Genomic DNA, 24253 nt, shown 5'->3' with positions numbered 1-24253 from the left:
TTTTCTGTTCCTTAGAACAGAAAACGTCCCTAATGGTGCCAGGTTAAGAGAGAGAGAGAGAGATGCGACTGCCGGACCCCTGCTTGACAGCAGCTTAAACCCAAAGCACGTGTTGAGACCCCCAGTGGGCTGGGCAAACCCCTCCATCCATGGGTCAGAAGGGAGGGGAGCGGGGTATTCCACAGCCCTGGCCTCGCTCAAGGATGGTGGCAGGGAGGGTCTGAGCAGGAAAGGAGGAGCAACAATTCCCCATACCCACTGCCCCATTAGTGTCATCAGAAGCTCCAGGCAGCAGGAAGCTGGAGCCAACACCATTCTGGGGCACTGAGGCGGTGGGGGGGGCTTGTTCATTGAGGCTCCTCTCTGAGTCTCTGCCCCAGCAGGCTTCCCCTCTAAATGCAGTGTAGATGACTGGAACAGGGGAGCTGATGATCATAAGGCGAGTAGGGTGGGGGTAAGCCAAAGGAATTGCGGGGCGGGTTGTTTTTTTTATATCAGGCACCATGGCCCCAGGGTGGGCATGGGCCTAGTGCTCAAAGATGGGAGCTTCAGCTCAGGTGCAATGGCTTCTGCTCGCTGCCGTTTGTGCTCCTCCAGTTCCTGGCCCCGACTAGGAACCCACCCCTCATTCCCTAGCAAACTGTTGTTGACAGACCTTGTAAAACTTTATGGCTGGAGGAACATGGTTTGGACACTGCCATCTGAAAGCATTGGCCTTAAGCTCTGCCTCAGTTTCCCTCACTACAGCCTGAGGCTCACACTTTGTCTTCCAGCAGTGCTCTGAGAGATGCCATGGAGGTGCTGCTGTCACACCCTAATTTATGAGAGGAGAAATCAAAGACAACTCTGGGGAGCAACAGGCAACTGGCCAGTTCTCCAGCAGTTAGCGTGGAAGGCAATGGAAGAGCTGGCCTTTGCAGCACTAGTGTGCCTTGGCTGTTAGCTTCTCTGGGTTAGGCTAGTTATTGAGGTTGTCCCATAGAGAGCCTAGGTTGACCTTCCACAATGCACCATTTTTTACAAGGTGTTACCAACCAGAGATGGCCCTGCCTCTTGTTCCTGTGAGTGTTTTCCAACCATGGGAGGCCACAGGACATTGCGGTCCATGCCACTTCTCTGCCTGGTGCTGTCCATGGGAGAACCACTGGCCTTCACCTTGCACAGCTGCCAAGCCAGCACGCTGCACCAGCCCTAACCCCGCTGAAGCAGGGGTTCCCAAACAGCACCTACCCCAGGCTAAGGGACCAGCCCTTTGAAGAGCAGTTTGGAAACTGCAGCATGAGAGACGAAGCCACAGAGGCCCTAGAGCCCACCTGTCCCTTCCCCTAGTACAGGGCAGAGGCAGGAGTTCACAGCACAGAGCCCCAGCAGTGCCCCAAAGGCAGCCAAATGCGTTTTGTTATGAAAGTCTGGAATGAAACACTGTATGAACATCCTGAGCAGGAACAAATACGGGGGGCCAGTCTGGGCTCCATCCCCACCCCCTCCCAGCAGAGCGGGTGGGGGACGGTGCCATGTACTCACTGCAGAGAGAAAAGCACATGGAAGGCAGGCGTTTAAAAGTCAAGTGAAGGACTTCGAGGTTCACACAGTATGTGAATGCTGTAGTTAAAAAGCTGCCCTAGAACCAGCTTTGCCATCCGCCAAGGCTCAGATGTTAGGCAGGACAGGCCCACCAGGACTTTGGCTGGGCTGAGCCGATTGCAGTGGGAGGGCCTGCCCGCAGGGTCAGCCCTGGAGCTATAGGATGGCACAGCGGTCAGGTGGATCCCTGTGTGCAGCTCCAATCTCAGCCCCAGGGTTGGTCTGTGTCACACCAGGTGATCCCAGGCAGGGAGGCAGGTGAAGCATGGTTAAACCTTCGTTTTCTTAAGGGGGGAGCCAGCAGGTCCAGCTCAGAGATGTCATTTGCCGTGAACAGGATTCTCTGGCTGATCTTCCCGATTGTCTCCACCTGGAAAGAGGAAGCCACACAGAAGACCTCAGCCCAGCCATCCTGCCCCGTAGGCTCATCCCCACATTAGCCATCAGTCAACTGCAGCAGCAGAGAACCAAACCCACCACCTCCAGCACCCAAAATCCAGGGCTCTGCTAGAGGAGTCAATGGACCCATAGGGACCAGTACAAACTGCACCCAGCAGAGGGCAGTGTGCACATCACCAGACAACTCACTGCACCTTCGCCATTTGCTCTTTGCCTTCTCGTGCCATGGCCCCCAGTGGCCTGAATCCTCATACGCACACACGCAGAGGTGCGGGGTGCAGAGGAAGTACCTGAAAGCCTAAGTGCTGCAGCCAATAATGCAAACTGTCCAGGATTCTCCTGCCATCAAAGACAGAGGCTGGTTTGAGCATCGCCTTGTGGATTCTCTCATACTGCAGCTCCTGGTGCAACACAGAGGGGGAAAGGGCTTAGCAATAACGCCCTCAGCCGCAGCCACCTCATCCGGGGCTGGGATTCTCAAACTGAGCCATGTAAGGCCCTGCCTGGCTGGGACTGCAAGAGGAGAGTGCCCTTCACAACGTCACCTGCATGGGGCCTTGAGGAACAGGACATGGAAGCCCACCAGCACCCTGGGCCATCTCCAGCTAAGCACCAATCAGCGCCCAGGCAGAACTCTTAGTGGCAAGAAGACCGGGACACACTCCCACCAATTAGAGAGGCCAGCACCAGAGTGACGCTGACCAGGATCAACTGCAGGCCTTGTGCTGCAGGGCACCAACTAGGAGGTGCGTGTCATGGACAAGACACGCATTTACAGGTATTACTGTGGAGTAACAGTTTCCTTTGAGCCATCAGACGCTACGTGCTGCGGGAGAGGGGATGCTGGGCTCAGCCACAATTCTGGCCAGTCCAATCCAATCCCGTTGGGCAATCCCAGGTTACTGGGGCATTGTTACTGGAGCGGGACAAACTCAGCCACTCAACAACTCTCATTCACCTTTTGTGCTGAGCTAATAAAACTTTTGAAAAGGCACTGGGGTCCCTGTGCCGCAGCCTCTGCTGTGACTGGAGTCACACTCATTGCAGCGGGGAGTCAGCTCAGCCCAGGGTGGGGCAGGGAGCCTCTCCTCCCCACCGAGTGATTGACAGCAATCAAAGCGAGAAGGCTGCCCTTCCCCACAGCCTGCTCCAGTCACTGGAACGCAGCCCCCTTCCTGAGCAGTACTTCGAAGACAGGCAGCTGATCCAAGTTCCAGGCACGGATCCTCTCCTCGTTCACATCCACCACCGTGATGGTTATTTCTGGGCACATGTGAGCAATGACACTGCACATGGGGCCCAGGACGTAGCCCACACCAGTGCAGCAAGTCTGCTATACCTGCACTATCATCACAGCAGGGCCAACGCACCCAGGGACAGTCCAGACTGCAGGGAGCCTCACACAGAGCACACAGCTTCACCTACAAGAGAAACCTCATTTGCATCCACCAGCTCCCTGCCAGCCAGTCCATCCTCCCTGCCCCACCCTGCCAGCTAGAAACCAGCCTATGTGGAAACTGAACAGAGAACTGGGAGGAGGGGGAGGCAGGGAGCATTTCTAAGAGTCCTTGTACACAACAAAAAGCCTTCTGTTAAACAGGGCTGGGGCCAAAGCAGGTTCCAACAGGTTTCCTGGTGTGTGAGGTTAGGAGGCCATGTGTTATAACCACATCTGGAACCACTTTAGCCTAGGAATCTACCGGGGTTGAAATAGATCATCACATACAAGAAGGAAAAAAACAGATTATGTTCTAACATGGTTTGAACCTATTTCTGTGGCCAGGGAGGCCCAGATTACAGCTGAGTCAGAATGCCTGGTTACAACACTCTCCAGTACAATCTAAGGGTGGGGGTGAAGCATCAGAGATGGGCCACAGCTAGAGGTGGTCTACGAGCTGGGGTGGGCTAGTGCTCTGAGGTGGTACAGAGAATCAGTCTTAGTTGCCTGGCTAGTGAGTCTTGCTCACATGCTCAGGTCTGACTGACTGCTAGGTCTGGAGTCAGAAAGGAATTCCCCATGTCAGATTGTCTGGTGCCTTGGGGGGGTTTAATCTTCCTCTGCAGCATGGATCCCCAGATCATCTGGCCATACTTTCGCCTGATCGATTCCCTGCCGTTACAGGGGCCTCAGGGACAGGTGACATCTCGATCTGTCCTGTTCTCTGCCTGTGGCACACAACAGTTGAGTCTCTTGAGGGCTAAATTACTTTAATTAATTAAAATGTTTAACTAAACATTTGGGTGAAATGTCATGGCCTGCAATGTACTGATCAGACTAGCTGAGCTAATTGTTCCTTCTGGCCTTAAACTGTGAATCAATGAGTATGTCCAAGGCATTTGCCCATGTAGGGAAACAAAGCTGAGGTCCTACATACCCTACACACTGGAGCCATGTTAGAACTAGATTCCCAGCTCCATCATAACTGAACGCACAAGGACTTACTGAGTTTTAACAGGTTGGCACATATTTGACTTCATATATGGCTCATGTCCACATCAACATGGCTAACTCACAGCTCCTAACTGCATGGGTGTTATTGTGTTTATACCCTGTGCACAAGAAGGCCTGTGGCATCTGCCTGTGTATCCATGTAAACAGATAAGCCAGTCCTCCTTTCTCCCAGGTTGTGCACTGCACCCTGAGAAATGGCTGCTCTGGAACCAGCTGCTCTGTGGAGTTACAGCCACCTTTCCCCAGCATGCACTGATACAAACACGCCCATGCTGCATGGACAAGCCAGCACAGTTGCCATTCCTGCCGGGAAACATACTGCTGTGTGTGTGTCCCAACAGGGTGAGCTGTAACCAGGCCAAGTGACTCAGAGCCGGGTTACACAGAACGTGGTTCTCTCTGCTGCCTAGGCACAGCCAGAGCCTGCTCATGTTCTGAGTCCAGCTAGCAGGGCTCCAGGCTCGTCTCCCTCCCCATTGGTGGAATGGATTGTTTTCGGAGAACTGCGTTAGTCAAGCTGTGTTAAAGTAGAGGTGGGCAATTTTTTTTGGACAAATAGTTTATTAGCCAAAAAAAAAATGCAGTTTCTGTCAAGCCAAAACTATTAAGAACATAAGAACGGCCATACTGGGTCAGACCAAAGGTCCATCTAGCCCAATATCCTGTTTTCAGGCAGTGGACAATGGCCAGGTGCCCCAGAGGGAATGAACAGAACAGGTATCAAGTGATCCATCCCTAGTCACCTACTCCCAGCTTCTGGCAAACAGAGGCTAGGGACACCATGCCTGCCCCTCCTGGCTAATAGTTATCGATGGACCTATCCTCCTCCATGAACTTATCTAGTTATTTTTTTAACCCTCTTATACTCACAGATTTGACATGAATTTGCCAGATAGTTTTAGCCTGTAAATTTTTTGTTGGCCTGATTCACCAGGGGATTTAGGTGCCATTCACACCATAGAAGGGGATGGTGGAGCTGGTACCCTTACCCACACCATATAATCTCTAGCCCAGAGGCTAGCATGCTCCCCTGTAATGTGGGAGACCCAGGTTCAACTCCATGCTCTGGACTGAGGCTATTTGTTTGTGGATCTCTCCCAATCTCTCCTTTGAAGCTATTCCACTTTGGGTAAAATGCCTGAATACTCATTAGAGCAGCATACAAATGTGAGAATGACTCTACAGCCCAATGGCTAGAGCACTCACTTGGGAGACTGAGGTTCCAGACCCCAGCCCTCTACTCCGAAGAATAATCAATCACCTACACAAAGTGGAACAGCTTCTGCAAGGGAGACTGAGAGCACCTCACGCCAATAGCCTGGGGTTAGGGCAGGCACTGCGAAGGAAGGAGACCTATGTTCAGAGCCCTGGCCCAGAGCAAGGATTCAGACCTGGGTCTCCCAAATCCCAGCTGAGTGCCTATCTGACAGCCTGGCACTAGCCAAAGGGGTGCTGGGAAAACCATTATCCTGAATAGAGGCCTGCAGTGGCTCTACATGCAGGAATGGAAGCTGACATGTTTAAGGCTGACATGTTTAAGGGTGGCAGGGACAGCAGTGCCTCCTCCGCTGGCTATTTTGTGACTCTAGCCCTTTACAAATACAAAAAAAAAAACCCCACACTATTTTGTTCACCCTGAACCGGACTTTTTCAAATTACCAACAATTTTACTAGGGCTGGCAAGGGCAGGCAGGCTGGGAAGCTGGCAGTCTAACGGTAGCTCGGTGTCAGAGGGGGGAGGAGGAAAAGGAAGCAGAGGAGGGAAGGCAGGCAGGGGTGGGCCAGTACATCCTTCCTATAACCTCAACTGCATGAAGTCCCTCTTGTATCCCAGACAATGGCACGTTCTCTTCAACGCCTCCCCAGTGACTACACATAGTGAAGAGCTTGGCAAGGATCCATCCGTTCCCCAGATCCCTGGTGCTCAGCTCCCAGCTCCTGCACAAATGCCATGCAAAGGGATATACTCCAGCACCAGCCCAAATTAGTCCTGTGCCACTTTCTGCCCATTTAAAAAGCAACACAGGTAAAAAGAAACTCCCTGAACTCAGGGTCTGGCTCACTGCTGCCTGAATTGCTCCCTTCCAGGCCGCTTAGAAGGGCAGGGCTGTCTCTAGAGGGGCACAGGTTAGCCAGCTCCAGCCCCTCCACAAGAGGCTCTCATTCCTGGTGGTGAGAAGCCAGGAGGCCTCATTTCCTGTCTTGATAGGGGAACCTGGTGCCACAAGGCTGCCTCAGACATCTCAAGACCAGCAGAGAGCTGCCTTCACCACAGCAACAGCACTAGCTTGCCTGTAGCTGCTCTCTTCTTAGGGCAAGAGACCTAACCTCACAGGCTTCCAGCTCTCCCCTTCACACCTCCCCAGCCAAAGGCAGAAACCACTCTTCTTAGGGCTAAATGGGCCCCATAGTTGCCCTCGACTTTTGTACAGATGGGGCAGCCCCAGAGCATGAGGCTGCCGCTTCTTGGGTTTCCAGAAGCACACAGGGGCATAGGCAACCCCTGACCCGCTCACACAGATCAGATGCACATGTGGAAAAATCTCAGCTCCTGTCTCCAGGGCCACTCTAGGTCCCTGATCTGGGCTCTAGGGCAACCCCCCACCAAGCTGCTCTTCGGTAACACAGACAGCCTGGCACTAGCCAAAGGGGTGCTGGGAAAACCATTATCCTGAATAGTGGCCTGCAGTGGCTCTACATGCAGGAATGGAAGCTGACACTGAATTGGGGTGCAACAGCCAGACACCTGGGCCCACCACACTCCTCCTTCCCTGGGGCTTCTCTGCATGTCCCCTGCCCCTGGTGACAACCAGCCCCATAGGCTGTCAACCTGAGTAAGGAATGTCAGGCCAGCCCCCTCAGTCAGGAGAGCCAAGATAATTTCTGCTGTGTCTTTTGGTCGCTCCCTCAGCTTGTACGTCAAATCTGAATCTTAGAGGCCAGAGATGAAAGGCCTTGTAACTTACTGGGCCACATCCCTGTCCCCACGCCTTCCGACTGCACTACAAAACTCCTGCTCCCGAACTCTGCCAATCCACTTCCCCATTTAAGTAGACACATGCAGAAAGCAGCGTGCACTCTCCCAGTCAGCAAATGCCATAGCAGTAGCAGTGTGATGGTCAGTCACACACACTCTCACTGTTACAACATACTGGCAGTACTGATCTAATAGCAAACTCTGCTGGATTATCACATGCACCCCAACCCCGTCACATAAAGTGATCCCGGCCAGCTTGGGACACAGGCTTCCTGGTGGTTTATTCACATACAAATTCACAATGGGAATCAGTTACTCTCCTGAGACAGGCAGCACTGGGGCCCTGCACTGTAGCTTGTCCAAGTTTCTTGTCTACATGAATCTTCCCAGCTTGGAGAGAAGCTGGTGCAACTGGCTGTTGTTTTTCTTGAAGACATCTTTAAAGGGAGGAGAAGTTGTGAGGTGGCTGGGGAGAGCCTGGCCTGTCAGAAATACAGCTGGCAACAGTGCCCATATTGCCCAGACCAGCAAAGGGGCTCTGAGCTCAGTAGTTTGTAGCAAACTTCAAGAGGCCAGGGAGGGGGTTGGTGTGAAACATGGCTGGCAGCTGGGGGGATTCTTCTTCCCATTCCCCTCCCTGTCCCACATCTCATTACTACAGGTGCCTAAGCAGCAGTTCTGAGAAAGTGGCTTTCGGCATCTCGGGTGACACAGGAGCAACGGGGAACCCTCTGCTGTGCAATCCCAGAGGCAGCACTCAGAGCTCAGGCACCTGCTTCAGACAAGCACAGCCAGATGCTCTAGGGCCCTGGCTCAGTGCTCCATGCAGAGGAGACTGGAATTCACATTGTTCCCTGCATTTCCCATGCTCCAGAGGCTGTAGGGATTCTTTGGTACACAAAGGAGTTTGGAGAGAGCTCCTGGAGCAGACTACCACATTCACCTCTAGGCTCCTGCCAACCAGCAGGGCTGGGGAAGGAATTCAGGACTCAGCCCTGGTCCCATAAAGCAGCTGGTGCTCATGAGAGCTCACAAGGGAAGGGCTGGGGCAGAGGGTGGAGAGGGGTCCGAGGTAGGTTTTTTCCTCTTGGAGAGAGAAAACTGGAGACACTCCTTTCCCATCAGGAGAGTTGCTTCTTTCCAAACAAAGCCTGGTCATCCCAGCTGGCAGGAGGTTCCAGCCCCTCTCCCAATAAGACCTCTATCGGCCTTTAATGAGGAATGCAGAGAGGGATGTTGCGCCTTGTCAATTCAGCTGCACCAAGGGCCCTGCTAGCACTCTGGCCTGCAGGAACACTCCCAGATGAGCCAGTCCTCTATGGTGAAATAAGCTTGGCCTCCAGCTGCTTCCACAACACAGTGAGGATGCATCCTTCCCATGGCTGCAGAATCTGCTGGCTTCATAGTCCATGTCCCTACGGAGCTTTCTGGCCATGGAATCTCCCAGAGGCCACTGGGCTTCCATCAGTTACTGTCATCGCTGTCGCTCTCCTCCTCCTGCTCCTCCTTTGGGGCCTCTGCCTCCTCTCTCATGTCGGCAAAGAAGTCCTCTCTGCCGCCCAAGGCTTTGCAGCTCAGGGCCTTCAGCTGCCCACTCTTCTTCCTCTTCCGGTAATCATCCACCACCATGGAGCGGAGTGATGAGATGTCCCAGAACTTCACCTTCTGGTCATGGCCACTGCTAGCCAGCAGCTGACCAGTGTGGGACTTGGCCAGCTGTTCAATGGGCTCCCCCAGGTGCTGCCCAACGCTGCCTATCACCCGATTAGGTAAGATATTCACTGCCCTGGGACAAGAACAGAAGCTTGATTAATGGAGGGCCAGCTGTGCAGTAACTATGCGTGGTACTCCAGCCAACCCACCCACCAAAAGGAGGTGTTCTGGGGCACTAAGATTAGAAGACTATATAATATAGGGCCAACTGTCCAGTAACCTTGTATGCTACCCCATCACTACCTACCAGATGGGGGTCCTCTGGGATGCTGAGAGCTTAGAAGAGGGAAAATGCCAACTGGTTTAAAACCCCAAATTCAGGGCTTAGTAAGTAAGCTCAGAAGATTCATCTCCAAGGAGATGGATCCTCACTTCACTGTCAGGAATTAATATAATGAATCCAAATCCAGCAGCAACAGGTGGGGAGAGCTGAATGCCAGAACCCATGAAGGGAAATGCACTGAGAACAGGAGCACCCAGAATGAAACACACAGTGGGAACAGCCCTGAACACACAGCAAGGCCAGCCTGGGGTTTTGATTTCTTCCAGTTTAACTGCCTCCATGGCGTTAGCAGCACAGCTCCCAAGAGTTCCCACCAACAGCCCTTTCATGGAGGCACCCAGAAGGATCCAACCCAATAGGCTGTCTGAAGTCCATCCCCCAGCATCAGGGCAGGAGCTTCCCTTGCAGTACCTCTGCCAGGGCTTTGCCCTGTCCGCTTGTAACGTGCCCTACTGATGGGGCTCCCACCTCTTCCCTTGGTAGATTATTCCACGACTGCATTTGCCTTTGGCAAATATCTCCTGATATTTTGCCTACCTCAATTCTACCCCAGTACTCCTACCCCCTTGGCCCTTGTCCCCCCCCCCGCACTCTCCCTGCTATTTACACCCTGTAGATCCTCCGAGCAGAAGTTCATCCCGTCCTCCTAGCCCCGCTAGCAGAAACAAGGCAAGCACCCCCCTTTTCCCAGCCTCCCTGCCAGGAGCCAGCACTGGGCTCTCTCACCTGATGACTCCATCGATGGAACCCGTGCACAGGACATTCTCCGTGACAGGGACCATGCAGTCGATGGACTCGGCCTTCACTGCAAAGCGGTCGCTCGTGGCACCAAAACCGTCCCAGTTGAAGAGATAAATGGTCCCCTCGCTAGAGCCACACACCACTTTTTTCCCCCTCTGGACAAGAGGTGAATGAGGCGGAGCTGAAAAAGCAGTAGCTCAGGACAGGACCCTCCCCTCCCCACATGGGCTCTCTAGCAGGAAGTGCTCAGTCAGGAGCCAATAGCACAGGGAGCAAGGGACAGAATGGGCTCCTTTCCTCTTAGTCAAGGGAGTCCACATGTTTAACTCAGCAGGGTCCTTCGAGCTCATAGCTGAACATTAAAGGGAACTGGGGCGCCCACCGCTGCCCATGTCTGGGACAGCTCAGTGCTGAGGCAGGGAAGCCTGGCTCCATATTGCTACTCCCACATGAAGGACAGTCACAGGTGGCCTGTGAGCTCCTACCTTCATCAGCGCGATGGACGTCAGGTCTCCACTCTGAGGCTCTGAGAGCAGCTCCAAGCGCCGTCTCTTGATGTTGAAGACACCCATGGTTCCATCACCGCTGTGGGAACCAAAGTGGTACATTGCACTCACTTAAACATGGGATTCCTCACTTCCTGTCCTGGCAAGTGTTACCTGTACACCTCCCAGAGGTGGCTGCATACTTCAGAGAGAGGGTATAAGTGATCCCCCATTTGGGATCATCCAGGATGAGAAGCACAACAAACTCCAGTGATTACAGAGAGTCTGGGATCAGACAGAGGGTCTGGAGCCAGGGGGATAACAGCACTTACCCCCTCCTTCGAGGGTGGAGACAACCGTGCCATCTGCATTAGATAAGCAGAACCAACGAGGTGCGAAAAAATCTGCTCTCCCCCTTGGGGAGCTGCTCTCAGATCCCCTGGAGCAGGCTTTGCTGCCTGATTTGCCCACAGGCACCTGCGGCGCACGTGGCTGAGGAGCCCACCATCACCTGGTGGTGAGCAGGAGCTTCTTGTTCTCGTCTATGGCCATGCTGCTGATGTACTCCTCATGCTGCCGCATCTCCATGATGTCTGTGCCTTTGCGGAGGTCCCACACCTTCAGCATCCCACCATCATCCCCCGTGGCAAAGAGGTGGTCATCTATCACCAGCAGACTGTTCAGGGCTGAGCTGTGGAGACCCCCACCCCAGTCACCAGCAGCATCAGGGACTGTGAGAATCTTTCTAGCTGAGGCAGCCCTGTGAGATGCTCCCTGCTGTGGCAAGGACTGGAGACACCTCAGAGAGCCATCTGCCATTCAAAGGCCCTGTCAGGGAGGTCTGACTAGATGGCGGCTCTAGCCACAGTACCGAGCACAGGTGGAATCTGGGGGAGTGGGGAGTTTGGCACCCCCAGCACGCTGGGTGCTCCTAGGGTGAGGGAACATGGAAGGAGCCCATCTTCAGGCAGTGGAGAGCTCCCTGAAAGTTCTCGACCCTCTCACGGGGGCCATCTGGAGAGGGCAGCGCCTCCCATCAGTGTGTGTGGGGGAGGAAGGAATCAGCTCCCTCCAGAGCTAGTTCCTGCAGCCCGACTCAGCCAGAGGGGTGCTAGAGGGTGACTGGTGGCCATCTGGACGCAGCAGGCAGCCACTACAGTTCCGGCCCCATGGCTGGCTCCAGGGTTTTGGTCATTTGGCCAGCTCTTTGCCCCAGCGTCCCACCTGAGTCTTTGACAGCCCCACCATGCAGGGCAGCCTTAGGGCAGATTTCCCTGCTCCCCATCCCACACATGGCCCAGCCAGCACCGAGCAGCACTCAGCGTCAGGGATGGACACGATGGGCAAGAGAGAGTGCATGGGAGACCAGCTCCCTGCCAAGGGGAGCAGCCAGCTTTAGTGGAAACATGAGCCAAAGAACACTCAGGGAGGAACCACTCTCCTGCTCTAGGGACCTTGGGCAGCCAGTTCCCAAGATGCCCTTGCTGGGCAGGGCAGGGCTGGAGGGTTGCGTGGGACTGGGAATTCCGTATAGACACATACCTGTGAGCCTTGGAGAAGCGTGTCACCAGCCGGCCCTCCTCCACGTTCAGGATGTGGATGGATTTATCCTTGGACACAGTGAAGAGCTCTGGCAACAAGACACACAGTATACATTCGGCACCCCCAGCCCATTCAGCAATCGGAGCAGCAGGAGTGACACCGAGTTACTCAACTCCAGTGCCCATGTCCTGTGCTTATCCCTCACCAGCAACATTCCTGCAGGATTACTGTTACTCCTGGGCTCTGTGATCACGAAGCCAGCCAGGATCCAGCGTAGCGCAGTGTGCTAGGGAGCAGAAACACTGCAGCAGAATGGGACTTCTGAGCTACAGGGAGGAATCTCTTGGCAGTCTGGTGAGGGAGGAGAAAGCGCAGCATGGGAGAGTCTCAGCCTGGGAGCCCTGCCCCCGCCACACCTCTCAGATTTCTAGTCTCCACAGTACTGACTGAATGAATGGCTCTGAACAGTCACTGTGCAACAGTCAAGCAGCCCCAGCCCTGCCTCTCTACACTCCCCCTGTGCTCCCCAGGCTCTCTGGATCCCTCACTCCCAGGCACAGCTGATTGCAGGGGGATCTTATCCGCAGGCTGGGAGCTCAGCACATTTCCTGAGCCAACCACAGCTCGGCCTGCTCAGCAATTGGCTGAGAGACTTCTAAACAAAACCCAGCAAACTCCTCAAACTGTTGCATGGCTGTGACCCAGAGAGGCTCAGCAGCCCCCCTTCCAGGGTGCAAGGAGAAGGGCTGCCCCCCAGAAGACAGAAAGGCATCCTCCTTGCTAGCTTGACCTCCACCCAGTGAGTTTGCACAGGTCACTACAATGGTGCGAGAAAGCCGAGGGGATGTGCACTCACTGTGTCCATCGTGGGAAAAGGACACTTCCCGGCAGGATTTCAGGTGATGTCCTGAAGACCAGAGCTCCCGGTTCCCACCCTCCAGGCAAGAGTACGAATACCTGAAACAAAAGCATGTGTGTTAAGGGGACACCAGTGAGAAGCTGCTCCCTGTCTTGCCTTTCCAGCTGAGGAGCACAGCTTTTGGGCATGGAAGGAGCATTCAGATCCAAAGTTAGGGGCTCCTGGTACAGGAATGAGGAGGTGTGTGTCCAGAGGGGGCTTTCATGGTGCAGGACTGAAGAAAGGAGGGATGTGCCATGTCCAGATTGCTGGGGCATCGCCAGCCCCCAGGGGTGGAAGAGAAACAGGAGTCAGGTTTGAGGAGCTGGATTCACATGGAAGAAAAAAGATCCCGGTGGAGCAGGAGCCCCAGCTGTGTGATGGGAAAGGAACAGATAGCATCTCAGCATCAAGGTTCAGCTCCCACAAAGGGAGACCCCTGCTTCCCAGCGCTCACTATCAAGAACTGGGGACTCCCCACAGTTAGTAGGAGACTAATCTTCAAACCAATGGGATTGTGAGGGACTGAACATGCCGGGCGGGTTCCCTAGAAATCTAATCTAATGCCTTCCAAGGCGGGTCACTAGAGAGGCACCATTGCAGCGGGGAGAAACGGCAGGTGCAGTGAGAGGCAGAGACCTTGCGCTATACCTGTGTGAGTGCAATACAGATTTGTGGCAGCCAAATGGAGAAATGCCAGCCAAGAACCTGTTCCCAGGCTAAGCCCTTGGCGGAGGAAGGATGATGTGTCCCCAGCTACAGCATCCCAAATGCAATGCTCCAATACTGGAAGCAGCTTTGCCCAGCCTCAGTCTTCCTCTGCAGAGATAAGTGGATTCTTCAAGCCAGATTAGACTTGGAGCATGGAAAAAAACACCTGTGAACACACATCACTCTCCACTGGAAGCCTCTTCCCAAACCCACGGCTTCTCCTGGCACCATCACCTCCAGCAGCTGAGCCTGGCTCCTATCGACAGTGGTGGGGTAGAGCTGGATGGGCCATGGGGTCACAGACCCCTACCCACAGTTTTCACCCCATAGGGGCCCTTCTCTCTCCATCTCCTGGGCAGTGCTGACCCCTGGGGGTTTCCTTGCAACTCCCTGGTTGTACTGCCTGTTGCTGATTATCTACACAGTGCTCTTCTCTCCCATAGATCCAACTCACACATAGACATCGCCGTCCACATCGCCAGCTGCAAGGATGTCCTGGCTGGGGTGGAAGGCAATGGTGTTGGCAGCAGCTTCAAAGGAGATGTCCTCTGGGGTGTCTCGGAGCCTGGGCTCCAGCTCCTCCTGCTCTAGATCTGCCTTTGTGGGGTAGAGAGACATGAGCTAGACTGGGGGGCGGGGGGTAGGGGACGGGATGGGACTATGGCCTGTGGGCTGGATCCAGCCCCTCAGGGCTTTGGATCTGGCCCATGGGCTTGCCACCCCCATGGTGCTGCGGGCCCCACTCCGCTCCAGGAAGCGGCCAGCACCACGTCCCTGTGGCCCCTGGGGGATGGAGGGCTCCGTGCACTGCCCTCGCCTGTGGGTACCTCCCCTGAAGCTCCCATTGGCTGGGAACAGGGAACTGCGGCCCATGAGAGCTTTGGGGGAGGTACCCACAGGCAAGGGCAGCGCACTCAGCCCTCTGCCCCCCCTCCCCCACCCAGGGGCCACAGGGACGTGGTGCCAGCCGCTTCCTGGAACAGAGGCGTGGGGCCAGGGCCAGGGCCAGGGCCAGGGCAGGCAGGCAGGGAGGGAGCGTGCCCTGGCCCCGGTGCGCGCTGTTGCCACCCCAGAGCCACTCCAGGTAAGCGGCACCGGGCTGGAACCCAGACCCTGATCCCCTCATGCACCCCAACTCCCTGCCCTGAGCCTCGCTGCAACCCAACTCCCTGTCCTGAGACCCCTGCCTATACCCCAACCCCCTGCCACACCCAACACCCCTCCTGCATCCCATCCCCCTGCCCTGAGCCCCTTCCTGCACCCCGCACTCCCTCCCACACACCAACCCCCTGCCCCAGCCCTACATTCATAGCCCTGCATGCAATTTCCCCACTCAGATGTGGCCCTCGGGCCAAAAAGTTTGCCCACCCCTGAGCTAGATGGTCAGCCAAGGAGCCACCGGGGCACTCAATTCCACTCTCCCCTATACGCACACAGGGGCTGCTAGCAGGGCCTACAATCCTACACTACTGAACCCTCTCCACATACAAGGGGACACCAGCAGAGCTCCCCACTGCCCATCCAACATGCACCCAAAAGGGGGAGCCCACCTGCATATGCCCTGCATCTTCCTCCTCCTGCACGGCTGCCTCCAGCTCCTGAGACGTTCCCTAGGTGGAAGGAGAAAGAGACCATCAGATTTAAGTGGGGGAAGGTGCATCCTGGGGAGCAGGTTGCCAGAGCTGCCTCCAATCAGCTACAACCAAGGGAACACATTCAAGGCAAATGGACCCACTCCAGCCCCAGCAAGAAATGTTCCCTGGGGCCAGGACTCAGGAGATACTACTGTGACAGATATGACTATTTCCTTCTATAGCCTGGAAAAATCCCATTGAATTAAGTATCTTTCGAGTCCACTGTATCAAACATAAAGGTTACGTGTTATCAAGGATTGTATGTGCTCGCTGGGGGGAGATGGGGTGTGAGTTAGGAACTTCAAATTACTATACTGAATAATAAGCCCAGAATGAGCTTTTGGACACTGTGTCAAGTGGGGGAATCTCCAGGGGAGGAAAATGCAAATTATGCAAAAGCCCTCTGGAGCTATATCCTGAGAAGAGGATGATTGTCTACTGCTTATCTGTTTCCAGAATCTGAAGATCAAAGGCCCAGGCTGTACAAAGGAAAGACTAACCTATTCACGGATGTACCTGTTCTGAGCTGAAGCTGTTATGAATAAGGCCCTACCAAATTCACAGTCATGAAAAAAACACGTCACGGACCGTGAAATCGGGTCTCCCCCTGTGATATCTGGTCTTTTGTGTGCTTTTACCCTATACTGTACATGTTTCATGGGGGAGACCAGCGTTTATCAACTTGGGGGGGGTTATCAAAAAGGGAATTGCAGGGGGGTTGCAAGGTTATTTTAGGGGGATCGTGATATTGCCACCCTTACTTCTGTGCTGCCTTCAGAACTGGGCAGCCAGAGGCTAGTAGCTGTTGGCTGGGCACCCAGCTCTGAAGGAAGCACCCTGCCAGTGGCAGCGCAGAAGTAAGGGTGGCAATGCCAGACCATGCTCCACCCTTACTTCTGCACTGCTGCCTGCAGAGCTGGTTGGCTGGAGAGTGGCGGCTGCTGACTGAGGGCCCAGCTTTGCAGACAGCAGCGCAGAAGTAAGGGTGGCAATACCATACCATGCCATTCTTACTTCTGTGCTGCTGCTGACGGCGGCTCTGCCTTCAGAGCTGGGCTCCTGGCCAGCAGCCACCGCTCTCCAAATCTGAAGGCAGCGCCGCCGCCAGCAGCAGCGCAGAAGTGAGGGTAGAAGTACCACAACCCCCCACACAATAACCTTGCGACTCCTCACGGCTCCTTTTTGGGTCAGGACCCCTACAATTACAACACCATGAAATTTCAGATTTAAATAGTAAATTTCATGATTTCAGCTATTTTTAAAATCCCTTGACTGTGAAATTGACCAAAATGGACCATGAATTTGGTAAGGCCCTAGTTATGAACTTGTAGCCACAGAAAAATCCCTTTGTGGGCTTTGAAGGACTGACTTCACCAGAGCCCTTGTTGGAGTGAGAGGGTGATCTCTGGAAAGCTTATTAGCATGCTTTGTTTTAATGTTTTCTCTGTAATGCTTTCACCTTCAGAATAAATGTGCTTGCTTAGAAAGAGTTGTGGGGTAACTTGTAACTGTGCACAATTACACTGTTTAAAGCCTCTGAAGAGAGAGAGCAAAGTGCAGCCACTGGCCTGTCCAGGCTGCCCGGCTTGCTGGGAATAACACAGTGTAGGTAAGTATCAGAGGGGTAGCCATGTTAGTCTGGATCTGTAAAAGCGGCAAAGAGTCCTGTGGCACCTCATAGACTAACAGACGTATTGGAGCATAAGCTTTTGTGGATTCACCCACAAAAGCTTATGCTCCAATACGTCGGTTAGTCTATGAGGTGCCACAGGACTCTTTGCCGCTTTTACAGTGTAGGTAGGGAACTGTGCAGCCAAGAAAAACCCCAGTCAGGAGGGAGAGAGACCCATGCCTCCACCCAGCAGAGGGGGAATACAAGTGCAGTTGCCCTGAACTATAACAGCTGCTCCCCTCACAGCATGTCAAAGGGAAGACAAAATGTCCCTGAGTCCTCCATGGGGCACAAAGAGAAGGGCAGGACTACTGGGCTCCATTGAGGAACAAGAGTTGCTGCTAAGGACCCGCAAGGGATGGGAAAGGAACACCTACTGTTTAAAAAAATGGAATCAGTTAACACAGCCCTTCTCCTGCAGTGTGGACGGAGCCTTAGGCCTGGTCTACACACAGAAATTGGACTGGTTTAACTAAATCTGTGTAAAAACCAGTTTAGTTAAATGAGTGAAAGTCCCTGTAAATCAATACATGTGTGTCCGTAAAGGAGTTTGCTGTGGTGTAACTGAATCAGTTTAAAAACACATCTTTGGTTAGACCAGTGCAAGTTCATGTGTAGCCACTGTTGAAGAGGTGAATGTACTGAATCAAAGAGTGCAGACAGACAACGCCAGCAAAGCCAGATATGATGCAAGCAGGTCAGGGCCCCAGGTATAAGGGGGACAAACTAATTGCTGTAGAATCATTCTCAGGAGCCTCGGCACTCCTTTTAGAAACAACACAAACACCTACTACAGGACAGGCCCAACAAAGAAAATAACAGAATGCCACTAGCCATCACCTTCAGTCCAACTAAAACCTCTCCAACACATCATCAGGGATCTACAACCTATCCTGAAGGACGACCCATCACTCTCACAGATCTTGGGAGACAGGCCAGTCCTTGCTTACAGACAGCCCCCCGTCCTGAAGCAAATACTCACCAGCAACCACACACCACACAACAGAACCACTAACCCAGGAACCAATCCTTGCAACAAAGCCCGTTGCCAACTGTGTCCACATATCTATTCAGGGGACACCATCATAGGGCCTAAGCACATCAGTCACACTATCAGAGGCTCGTTCACCTGCACATCTACCAATGTGATATATGCCATCATGTGCCAGCAATGCCCCTCTGCCATATACATTGGTCAAACTGGACAGTCTCTACGTAAAAGAATAAATGGACACAAATCAGACGTCAAGAATTATAACATTCAAAAATCAGTCAGAGAACACTTCAATCTCTTTGGTCACTCAATTACAAACCTAGAAGTTGCAATTCTTCAACAAAAAAACTTCAAAAACAGACTCCAACGAGAGACTGCTGAATTGGAATTAATTTGCAAACTGGATACAATTAACTTAGGCTTGAATAAAGACTGGGATTGGATGGGTCATTACACAAAGTAAAACTATTTCCTCATGTTTATTCTCCCTTGTTCCTCAGACGTTCTTGTCAACTGCTGGAAATGGTCCACCTTGATTATCACTACAAAAGGTGTCTCCCCCCCCAGCTCTCCTGCTGGTAATAGCTCACCTTAAGTGATCACGCTCATTACAGTTTTCAGAGTAGCAGCCGTGTTAGTCTGTAACCGCAAAAAGAAAAGGAGGACTTGTGGCACCTTAGAGACTAACAAATTTATTTGAGCATAAGCTTTTGTGAGCTACAGCTCACTTCATCGGATGCATTTGTTACAGTGTGCATGGCAACACCCATTATTTCATGTTCTCTATGTATATAAGTCTCCCTACTGTATTTTCCATTGAATGCATCCGATGAAGTGAGCTGTAGCTCACGAAAGCTTATACTCAAATAAATTTGTTAGTCTCTAAGGTGCCACAAGTGCTCCTTTTCTTTTAACACAAACAAGCTATCAAGCCTTAGCACTGATGCCTGTGAAAAAAACCTTTCAAGTGCAACCCAAACATTAACACATAGGCAGATCCACCCAGGCCTATAGGCAGCCAGTAACAAGAGTTCTCAGGTATGAACTGGCCCATTCATCTCAATGAGACATTAACTCTGGAGGCTAATGATATTTAAAATACAAACTCTAGTAGCTACTACATAAGAATTACCATACTGGGTCAGACCGAAGAGCCCAGCTAGCCCAGTATCCTGTCTTCCCACAGTGGCCAATGCCAGGTGCTTCAGAGGGAATGAACTGAACAGGTAATCATCAAGTGATCCATCCCGTCGCCCATTCCCAGCTTCTGGCAAACAACCTGGCTAATAGCCATTGACGGACCTATCCTCCATGAATTTATCTAATTCTTTTTTGAACCCTGTTATAATCTTGGTCTTCACAACACCCTCTGGCAAGGAGTTCCACAGGTTGACTGTGCGTTGTGTGAATACTTCCTATTGTTTGTTTTAAACCTGTTGCCTATTAATTTCATTGGATGACCCCTAGTTCTTGTGTTATGAGAAGGAGTAAATAACACTTCCTTATTTATTTTCTCCGCACCTGTCATGATTTTATGGACCTCTATCAGATCCCCCACTTCGTCATCTCTTTTCCAAACTGACAAGTCCCAGTTTTTTAATCTCTCCTCAGTTGGTAGCTGCTCCATGCCCCTCATCATTTTAACTCCTCTGCTGAGCGCGTGGGTAGGAACATCGGGCTAAACCGCTTGCCCCTGAGTGCAGGAACAGGCCTGTCCTGGGGCCGGGAGCCGATGGCCGAGTTTGCTGAACCGGGAAATGCGGGATTCAAACCTCCCTTCCCCGCGCCAAAGGAGGGAAAGAAAAGTTTCCTCCCGTTACCCGGCGCCAGAAGCCTCGAGCCGCCTCCCGGGCGCCGCAGCCTCCTGCCCCCCGGGCCCGCCAGCAGCTTCCCTCTCTCAGGCGGCTGCAGCCCCGGGAGTCGATCCACAGGCCCGCGCACGCGGGGGCAGCCCAAGAAACCCGCGGCCGGACCGGGACACGTAGGCCGCTGACTGGCCGCGGGGAGAACAAGGTCCCGCGAGGCGGGCGGGGTAGGGGCAGCGGGGGGGGGGCGCATTTCCTCCCCCCCCGAAAAAACCGCCACCAGCTCGGGTCGTGAGGGAGTGGCCGGCTCGCTCTGATCGAGGAATCGGCTCGCGCTCACCTCTCTGGGCGCCACCATCTCGCCACGGAACGGTCCTGGCAGGGAAGGAGTGGATGCGTTCCAGTCAGGCGCTTGCGCTAGGCGCCGGGTTAGCCTTTCCTCTTCCAGGACCCGTCTCGGGGAGGGCAATTTAAAGGGTTTATGACGTTTATCTTCTCGCTTGTCGTTTGCATGGTCAAGCCCAGCTGAGAACTCTTAGGCTCTGCAGACGGAAAAGGCTACGCGGTTGGCATTAGCTCAGCGGTTACTTCTAAACTTTAAAGTTTTGAAACACCAGCCCCTCAGGGGGTTCGAGACCCGCAGGCGGTGTTTGGACTTTTGCCCCTCCCCGAGCCGACTTTACCCCTGTGCGCGCGGAACATTGCCCCGCCGGGCCGGGACTCAGTGCTAATTGCTCGAGCCTTGAGCGCTCGAACAGGCATTGCTCCCGCCACGCTCGGTTTGGGGAAGGGGGCCTTCAGCGCCATTGTCGGGGGAGGGATGGTTCCAGTTTTGGGGAACACGGGGGTGCGCTGTAGACTGCGGAGGTGGGAGGAGTCCAGCTACGAGAAGGAGCAGCGCCGTAGCCTGCTGAGGGGAGGCGGGACGATTCAGTTTGGGAGAGGGGGAGCGGTCATTTGAGGAAGGGGGCAAGATGGGTTCAATATGGAGGAGGGAACAGGGTCATTGTCGTCTGGGGGAAGGGGCCAGTTTGGGGGAGTGGACAGGGGTGCCATAGTCTGGGGGGTTTCCAGTTTGGGGGAGGTGGGGGGGGCACCGTTGACTGGGGAGGGTGATGGGACGGGTTGTGTTTGGAGCGGGGAGTGGGTGCTGTCGTGTGGAGAGGGGAGGGAGATGCGTTCAGCTTGAGGGAGGGTAGGCGGGGTGCCATCTTCTGGGGAGGGGGGTGGGACATGTCTGGTTTAGGCTGGGGGCGCCATCATCTGCAGAGTGGGGTGAGACAGATGAAATATGGGGGAGGTGGCAGGGGGCGCAGTCATGTGGGGAAGGGGCAGGACGGGCCCAGTTTGGGGGTGGAAATGGGGACAGTCGTCTGAGGAGGGAGGTGGGATGGGTCCACTTTGGGGGAAAGGGTGGTGGAATCATAGAATCATAGAATATCAGGGTTGGAAGGGACCTCAGGAGGTCATCTAGTCCAACCCCCTGCTCAAAGGACCAATCCCCAATTAAATCATCCCAGCCAGGGCTTTGTCAAGCCTGACCTTAAAAACTTCTAAGGAAGGAGATTCTACCACCTCCGTAGGTAACGCATTCCAGTGTTTCACCACCCTCCTAGTGAAAAAGTTTTTCCTAATATCCAACCTAAACCTCCCCCACTGCAACTTGAGACCATTACTCCTTGTCCTGTCCTCTTCTACCACTGAGAATAGTCTAGAACCATCCTCTCTGGAACCACCTCTCAGGTAGTTGAAAGCAGCTATCAAATCCCTCCTCATTCATCTCTTCTGCAGACTAAACAATCCCAGTTCCCTCAGCATCTCCTCATAAGTCATGTGTTCCAGACCCCTAACCATTTTTGTTGCCCTTCGCTGGACTCTTTCCAATTTATCCACATCCTTCTTGTAGTGTGGGGCCCAAAACTGGACACAGTACTCCAGATGAGGCCTCACCAATGTCGAATAGAGGGGGACGATCACGTCCCTCGATCTGCTCGCTATGCCCCTGCTTATACATCCCAAAATGCCATTGGCCTTCTTGGCAACAAGGGCACACTGCTGACTCATATCCAGCTTCTCGTCCACTGTCACCTCTAGGTCCTTTTCTGCAGAACTGCTGCCTAGCCATTCGGTCCCTGGTCTGTAGCTGTGCATTGGGTTCTTCCGTCCTAAGTGCAGGACCCTGCACTTATCCTTATTGAACCTCATCAGATTTCTTTCTTTCTGGAGCCATCATCTGGGCAGGGGGGCGGGATGGGTCTAGTGTGGGGTGGGGGAGAGCCGTTGTCAACTGGGAAGGGGCCAGGATGGGTCCAATTTGGGGCAGGGGGGAGCTGTCTTTATCTGGGGAGGGGGTGGGATGGGTCCAGTTTGGGGCAGGGGGGTGCCATTGTCTGCGGAGGGTGGCAGGAAGGGTCCAGCTTGGGGAAGGTAGTGGGGACGCTGTCATCTGGGGAGGGGGGAAGGCCGAGTCCAGTTTGGGAAAGGGGATAGGGGGTGCTGTTATCTGGAGGGGCAGCGGGACAGGTTCAGTTTGGAGGAGAGGGGGGGCACTGTCGTCTGGGGATGGGGATGGGATGGTTCCAGTTTGGGAGGGGTTGGGGGGGCCCCATCATCTGGGGTTGGGAGAGCGCCGTTTTCTGGGGCAGGGGCGTGGGACGGGCAAAGTGGGGAGGGGGCCTTTGGCGCCATTGTCTGGGGAGGAGGGAGGGATGAGTCCAGTTTGGGGGAGGGGGCAGGGGGTGCTGTTGTCTGGGGAATAGGGCAAGGTGGGTCCAGTTTGGGGCAGGGGGTGGGGGCCACCATCATCTGGGGAGGGGGCGGGATGGGCTCAATTTGGGGGAGGGGGCCTTCCGTGCCATTGTCTGAGGAGGGGGGTGGCACAAGTCCAGTTTGGGGTAGGGAGTGGGGGCGCAGTCCTCTGGGGAGGGGGCAGGATGGGTCTAGTTTGGGGGAGGGGCAGGACGGGTCCAGTTTGCAGGAGGGGTAGGCAGGGCACAGTCATTTGGTGCGGGGGGTGGGATGTGTCCAGATTGTGGTAGGGGGCGTCATCATTGTCGTCTAGGGAGGGGGGCGGTAGGGATCCAGTTTGTGGGAGCGGTGGACGGGGTGCAATCAGCTGGGGAGGGGGCAGGATGGTGCCATCATCTGGGGAGGGGCGTCGGATGGGTCATATTTTTGTGGGAGGGCATGGAGGGCGCCATCATCTGTGGAGTGGAGCGGGATGGATCCAGTTTGGTGGAGGGGGCAGGGGCACTGTCATCTGGGGAGTGGGGCAGGACGTTGTCTCGGAGTCATTAGGGCGATGCTCTGGAACTACTCCATATAAGGCCAGTCAAGACTCTGGTGTAGCATGTCGGCAGGGCAAGAAGTTTACACCGCTTTCACCTTCCTGGATCTGACCTCGGAGCATTCAGCATCCCCTTCCACACCATGTGCTTCCCGCAGCGAGTCCACCCAGGCGGGGCTCCTGGGGAAGCCAGAGGGCCCTGCACCCCAACTCTGCAGTCAGACATGACTCTCAGCCAGTGTAAAACAGAAGGTTTATTAGTCGACAGGAACACAGCGTAGAACAGAACTTGTTAGCACAGAAATCAGTGACTTTCAGCCAAGTCCATCTTGGGGAGTCCTGGACCAGAAGCCGTGGACTCCCCCTCTTCCAGTCCCCCCAAGCAAACTGCCAGCTTCCAGCAACCCGACCTCAGACACCGCTGAGTCATTGTGGATAGTTCTCTGAAGACGTCCACGCAGTGTGCAGGGGCAGTCAAAAAAGTTAACAGGATGTTAGGAATCATTAAAAAAGGGATAGAGAATACTTGTTCCCATAATATAAGAACTAGGGGCCATCAAATGAAATTAATGGGCAGCAAGTTTAAAACAAATAAAAGGAAGTTCTTCTTCACTCAGCGCACAGTCAGCCTGTGGAACTCCTTGCCTGAGGAGGTTGTGAAGGCTAGGACTATAACAGGGTTTAAAAGAGAACTAGATAAATTCATGGGGGTTAAGTCCATTAACCTTAGCCAGGATGGGTAAGGAATGGTGTCCCTAGCCTCTGTCAAAGGCTGGAGATGGATGGCAGAAGAGAGATCACTTGATCATCACCTGTTAGGTTCACTCTCTCTGGGGCACCTGGCATTGGCCACTGTCGGTAGACAGGATACTGGGCTGGATGGACCTTTGGTCTGACCCAGTATGGCTATTCTTATGTTCTTATGTTGCCCTCCTCCTTGTCTTTGTCTTGCTTCCCAGGCAAAGAGTCAGCTGGTCGTCACCTGGTTGCATCCCCCTCCTGGGTCTCAGGTTACTAAGGGCACCAGTCATAGCATACATGCAGACAGCTGGAACAGCCTCACCTGCCCCAGAGGTC

The 24253-nt window shown here is 53.9% G+C and overlaps 2 protein-coding genes across 3 annotated transcripts; both read right to left on the bottom strand.

Annotated features, from left to right (window-relative positions):
- Window positions 1-1235: 1235 nt before the first annotated feature.
- Window positions 1236-4085, bottom strand: LOC144269359 (UDP-glucose 6-dehydrogenase-like). The gene is made up of 3 exons (XM_077824987.1): window positions 3323-4085; window positions 2274-2384; window positions 1236-1954 (listed from the first exon to the last, which is right to left on the bottom strand). Exons 1-3 carry the CDS (start codon window positions 3332-3334, stop codon window positions 1790-1792), a joined length of 288 nt encoding a protein of 95 aa, XP_077681113.1. The 5' UTR covers window positions 3335-4085; the 3' UTR covers window positions 1236-1789.
- Window positions 4086-7664: 3579 nt separating this feature from the next.
- LOC144269109 (WD repeat-containing protein 55-like) lies at window positions 7665-20324 on the bottom strand. Of its 2 annotated transcripts, XM_077824615.1 has the most exons (9): window positions 20231-20318; window positions 15336-15395; window positions 14240-14382; window positions 13033-13133; window positions 12177-12264; window positions 11146-11325; window positions 10635-10734; window positions 10135-10304; window positions 7665-9198 (listed from the first exon to the last, which is right to left on the bottom strand). In XM_077824615.1, the coding sequence occupies exons 1-9, from the start codon at window positions 20246-20248 to the stop codon at window positions 8877-8879; spliced, it is 1182 nt and encodes a 393-aa protein (XP_077680741.1). In that variant the 5' UTR covers window positions 20249-20318; the 3' UTR covers window positions 7665-8876. The 2 variants fall into 2 exon arrangements, with proteins under 2 accessions (XP_077680741.1, XP_077680742.1); XM_077824616.1 differs by lacking the exon at window positions 14240-14382 and having other exon boundaries at window positions 20231-20324.
- Window positions 20325-24253: the final 3929 nt, after the last annotated feature.

The sequence above is a fragment of the Eretmochelys imbricata genome, chromosome 8, assembly GCF_965152235.1.
Source record: "Eretmochelys imbricata isolate rEreImb1 chromosome 8, rEreImb1.hap1, whole genome shotgun sequence".
Lineage (NCBI taxonomy): Eukaryota > Metazoa > Chordata > Testudines > Cheloniidae > Eretmochelys > Eretmochelys imbricata.
This window is presented reverse-complemented; position numbering and strand designations above follow the sequence as displayed.